Source organism: Primulina tabacum, chromosome 2, assembly GCF_025594145.1.
Source record: "Primulina tabacum isolate GXHZ01 chromosome 2, ASM2559414v2, whole genome shotgun sequence".
NCBI classification, from domain to species: Eukaryota; Viridiplantae; Streptophyta; class Magnoliopsida; order Lamiales; family Gesneriaceae; genus Primulina; species Primulina tabacum.
In genome coordinates, this window is record NC_134551.1 from 47359337 (window position 1) to 47364856 (window position 5520).

Here is a 5520-nt window from a genome sequence, read left to right on the forward strand (position 1 = left end):
AAAATTTGTATGCATAGATATAATGAGTCATATATAGAGATGGAATAATAATAATAATCATAAACGTGGAGAAATGTTCATAATTACGAGTTACAATTGTTTTGAATATGTCGCAATAACTCCTGCAACAAAGAATTGTTTTTGAAAATCCAATTAGCATAAATTTATTTATTTATTTTCCAAATTAGACATGAATGTTTCAACCAATATTTGACTCGTGTCTATAATATCTAAACATTCTGAAACTATTTTAGGATTTGGAGAACTCAAATATTGAAAGAAAAAGACAATCATTCAATCTGAAACTACATAACCAGTCAATAAAATATTATGTAAAGCAAGGAGTTGCATTTGGTTTGTTTCCAAACAACTACTCCGAAAGCGTATAACTGTCATATGTCTGGATTTACCTGGTGGACGAACCAGGGGAGAATGTTGTCCTCCCCCAGAATTGGTTGGACGAATCCCAGACATCGGAGTAATAAATAATCGAGAGATATCGTAATGGAACGGGAAATTCATACATTGTTCAACATAAACAAATATATGATTCACATGAAATTTTAAAAACATAGAACCAATTTTCATTTTACATTTCTGAAAATAACAAATTGTTGCACGTGTGTATATTGTAGGGCTTCACCCCGGGAGGACTTCCAGAAATTTTCCAAGGGCCAAAGCTGAACCCAAGCCCAATTGAGTAATTATTTATTTATTTGATGTATCACGCTGATATTGTGAATCAGGGTTTGCACAGAGCCAAATTACTCAATTCTAACAAAGCCTTGGTACTTTTCGTCAGATTTCTGCCGCTGCTCGTTAGGTTTCTCTCGTTCGTTCATACATCGCGTAAGTTCCTTTCCTTGATTTATATCATCTTATACAAAGCTCAAGCATCTTTTAAATGAAATTGATGTTTAATTTCTTTAGATCGTATGCATTTGGGTCGATAAAGAAAGCCTTTTCTGTGATACCAGGGCATGCATACTTTGATGTTGATTTACACTTATACGATGTGTTTTAATTGCTTACGTTTATTTATCTATCACAAAAAAATAATTTTGTTTTTTAATCTTTACGTACGTACGAAGAACAGTATAATTTCGAATCACGGATTGATTGCAATTCATTTTTTTCTACATTTTGTCCAGAGGAGTTCAATAGCATTTTTGCTCTTCTTCTTTCAGGTGAAATTTGGATCTTTATTTGGAGTTTTATGTAGCCTAAGATTTACCCTTTTGAACCAAGTTTTAACCTTTTCTTTGTTACAACATGGGGGTGGGGTGGGCGAGGGGGATTTTTTTTACTTTTACGTGGGTTTGAACCCATACTTCTCTCCCCTTAGGTAGGTTTTAACGTATACAAGTAACTAATACGAGATGAGAATAGAGATTAGGATAATTACAACCCAGATTGTTTTTGTTTGTACTCTTTACTACTGTGAAGTTTGTATACATGAAGAGCAGTCCAATTTAATTCACAATTGGGTGTGAGTTTGTAACAGAAAATTATTAAGGCTTTGCTACCATTTTTTAATTCGCGATCTCTCTAATGTTTGACACTTTTGCTGGTTACAGCAGCCTAGCAGTTGCTTTGTTGGCTGACACGTGTTGCATTAGTGCTCTGATTTAACTCGAAAAACCGTTATGGCGTTATCCATAAGCCCCGTGAGAGAGAATTAGAACTTCTAGTTTTCGGTCGATAGATTAGTCTGTTTTTTCCTGCATGGAGTGTGTATCTGGGAATGCTTGTTTAATAGAATGCCTTAAATTTTCAAAAAACTTTCAATCAGCTGGTGGGATTCCATTTTTTATGTGCATAGTTTGAAATGAAAGGAAAAATAAATTCGGGCACCTGTCAATTACCTTTTCTGCCTCAGGAAATGGATATTAGCAATATTCTCTCTCGCTGTTTTTTTTTTTTTGTAAAACTTTTTCCTGACCTGTAGTGTTTTGAGGCTCTGATTTAACGTGAAAAACCGTATTGGCGTTATCCATAAGCCCTATGAAAGAGCAACTAAACTTCTAGTTTTCGGTCGATAGATTATTCTTTTTTTTCTGCATGGAGAGTATGTATCTGGGAACACTTGTTTAATAGAATGCTTTAAATTTTCGATAAACTTGCAATCAGTGTGTGGGATTTCATTTTTATGTGCATAGTTTCAAATGAAAGGAAAATTAAATCCAGGCACCATTCGATTACCTTTTCTGTATCAGGAAATGGACAAGAGCTAATATTCTCTCTCTTTCTTTTTTTGTAAAATGGAAAGGATGTCATGAGTACGTGTTATTTTGTTAAATATTACACCTACTTTCTGCAGTTACACCCAAGAATCATAACTTTATTCTTGAAATGTTTTCTGTATGCTTTAGGTGATTGTGTTGCACATTATCTTGAGTGTGATTTGATACAGAAACTTTTGGGTAAATGCATTTTCTTTCTTTTTTTAAAAAAACCCTGCATTTGCTAAGAAACATAATGCTTGGATGGGCCTTTTTGGGAAGAAAATGTACTTAAAGCTAGAAGAAAATTTGTTTTGGCTTATGCATCAATTATATCTCTTTTCACTACTTTATCCAAACAGATCTCTTGATTTAAAAAAAACACTTAAATATGGTCGACTTGATCAATCACCTTTAAAGCCAAGTGCTTCTGTATCCAAATTTCGATCCATGGATCTTCACACAATACTCAATTGATGCAACTGATTGTGCAGTGTTATTATTGATGCAGCTTTTTCTGTTCAGAATTTGGGGTAAGAGTCAATGGCAGACTTAGAGAAATTGCTTCTTGAAGCAGCTGGAAGGACAACCAAGACCGGGAGGAGCCGCCATTCATCTCCCCCGTCTAGAAGAAGGGGAAAGGGTCCATATTCGGATGATGGAAGCGATTCGAAGAATGATGATTCAGATGATGATCGCGCTTACTCAAACAGAAAACCTTCTGGCTCGCAGGTGCCTCTAAAGAAGAGGTTGGATCCCACAGAAAGGGATGATCGTGGCAGTCAAGAAGGTGATGAAGACGATGATTCTGATAATGAGCGTGACAGCGACAATGATTCTGTTGGGAGTGATCTGTACAAGAATGAAGATGATCGGGAAAAGCTCTCAAAGCTTACTGAGCTTGAGCGAGAGATGATATTAGAAGCCCGTGCAACAAAGAGAAGTGATCGAGATTTGACTGAAAAATTCAAGAAAAGGAAAAGCCAAGATAGAAAAGGAATCCTTCCTAATTCGCATACTCGTGGCATGCGCTCCAAAGCTGAAAGGGCTGGTGCACTTGATGAGTTAGTAAAACGAAGAAGAGATGCTGCTAAGGGGAGTTCTGGTAGGAGATATTCACCTGTCAAGAGGAGAACTTTCACTGCAGCAACTCTTAGTAGCCCTAGTAGGAGTGGAAGTGAGTCGCAGAGTGATGAAGAAGAATCAACTGGTGATGGTGGTATGGCTGATAGTGATGAAGACAAAATGTCCACCGAGTCCAAGTTGCCTACATATGAGGACATCAAAGACATTACAATTCGAAGATCAAAATTAGCGAAATGGTTCATGGAACCGTTTTTTGATGAACTGATTGTTGGCTGTTTTGTACGAGTTGGGATTGGGAAATCACGGTCCGGTCCTATTTATAGACTTTGTCTGGTACGTAATGTTGATGCGACGGACCCTGATCGACAGTATAAGCTCGACAACAAAACCACTCACAAATTCTTGAATGTAGTTTGGGGCAATGAAAGCTCTGCCGCTAGGTGGCAGATGGCGATGGTTTCTGATTCTCCACCAGCCAAGACAGAGTTTGATCAATGGCTTAGGGAAGTAGAGCGCAGTGGCGGACACATGCTCTCAAAACAAGAGGTCATGGAAAAGAAAGAGGCCATTAAGAAAACAAACTCATTTGTGTACTCTGCTGCCACCGTGAAACAGATGTTGCAGGAGAAAAAATCTGCCACATTGAGGCCACTAAATGTTGCAGCAGAGAAAGATCGTCTGAGGAGGAATTTGGAAATCGCCAAAGAGAAGCATGACGTGGTAGAGATGGAGAAGATCAGTGCCAAACTGCAAGAATTAGATGCGGCTCGACATGCCCAAGATAAAGATACTAAGGCGTTTAAGCTGGCAGAAATGAACAGAAGGAACAGGGTTGAGAATTTCAAAAATGCATCCGAAATGAAGCCGGTGAATACAGGCTTAAAAGCTGGTGAGGCTGGGTATGATCCCTTTTCTAGGAGGTGGACTCGATCGAGAAATTATTATGTGGCAAATTCCAGTGGAGGAGAAGTTCCAGCTGATGGAATGAAGGTTGATGAAAGTGTTGCTTTAGCTGATAGCAAGGCTGGAATTGTAGCTACTGCAGCAGCCCTTGAAGCTGCAGCTGGTGCTGGGAAGCTGGTGGATACGAGTGCTCCGGTAGATAAAGGCACTGAATCTAACTTGCTTCATAATTTTCATCTGCCCATATCTTTGGCTGTGCTTCAGAAGTTTGGTGGGCCTCAAGGAGCCCAAAGTGGATTTATGGCGAGGAAACACTGGATTGAAGCCACCGTGGGTTGTAAAGTTCCAGAGAACGATGGGAGGAGGCATGCACTGACATTGACCATCAGCGACTATAAGAGGCGAAGGGGGTTGCTGTGAAGTGTTGATGCTGTCTTTTCTTTTCTTCTCTTTTTTCTGTTGTGCAATGTATGTGCGTAAACTTTGAAACGTCATTCATCTGGGTATTTTTGATGATGCTTGCTGTAATTAAATGTTTTAGTTATGAATCTGTTTAGGCTTTTTTGCTGGGTGTTGGAAATTGTACATCGAGATGTCCCTAAGATTAATTACATGAGAATGGGATTGTGCACCTTTGTGCTTAGCACGTGCGTGCAGATTGCACTTTTCTTGAACATATATAGCATAGCGTTCCCACTTTTTTTTTTTAAAATTAAAAAAATTAAAAATTAAAATCGCATTTCCAATATTTGATGCTCAGGAACTAGCAAAATTTTCTTTTTGGAACTTTTCTTCTGTTTTTATTTCCTGCCTTTATTTAATTGAAATGGCCCTATCTTTCTCTTTTACTTTTTCTTTTCCCCGCTTTCTTTACATAATGTCGCACAGGTTCAATACACACACATTATGTTTTTTTATCAATACACACACACACAAAAGATCAGTGTGGTGAGATAGAAAAATATTTTCTGCGGCCAACGTTTGAATTCAGCACATGAGAATTTGGACGGTTTTCGCCGTGAGCAGAAGCAATAGCCAAAATAGTGAATGACACGGAAGAAAAGATAAGAAGAAAGAATAAAGATTTTGTCTTGCGATTGATATTAATCTGGATCTCTGTTACTGGAATAATTTACAGCAACACAAAATAGTAAAGTCGAGGCAATAATGAATCTTTGATCCACAAGATGAAATTGCCCATATAACAATGTTTTACGGTGATGACAATCGTCCTAAGATACAACAACTTCAAATCGAGAGAGTACATTACAACAAACTCTTGACAAAACGAACGATAATATGCAGAAAC

General features: G+C 37.9%; 1 protein-coding gene across 4 annotated transcripts; it reads left to right on the forward strand.

Moving 5' to 3' along the window:
- Positions 1 to 693: 693 nt before the first annotated feature.
- On the forward strand, positions 694 to 4776 carry LOC142533243 (protein RTF1 homolog). Of its 4 annotated transcripts, XM_075639940.1 has the most exons (3): positions 698 to 849; positions 931 to 1187; positions 2734 to 4776. In XM_075639940.1, the coding sequence occupies exon 3, from the start codon at positions 2766 to 2768 to the stop codon at positions 4629 to 4631; it is 1866 nt and encodes a 621-aa protein (XP_075496055.1). In that variant the 5' UTR covers positions 698 to 849; positions 931 to 1187; positions 2734 to 2765; the 3' UTR covers positions 4632 to 4776. The 4 variants fall into 4 exon arrangements, with proteins under 4 accessions (XP_075496073.1, XP_075496063.1, XP_075496055.1 ...); XM_075639958.1 differs by lacking the exon at positions 931 to 1187 and having other exon boundaries at positions 694 to 849; positions 2748 to 4776; XM_075639948.1 differs by lacking the exon at positions 931 to 1187 and having other exon boundaries at positions 697 to 849; positions 2717 to 4776.
- Positions 4777 to 5520: the final 744 nt, after the last annotated feature.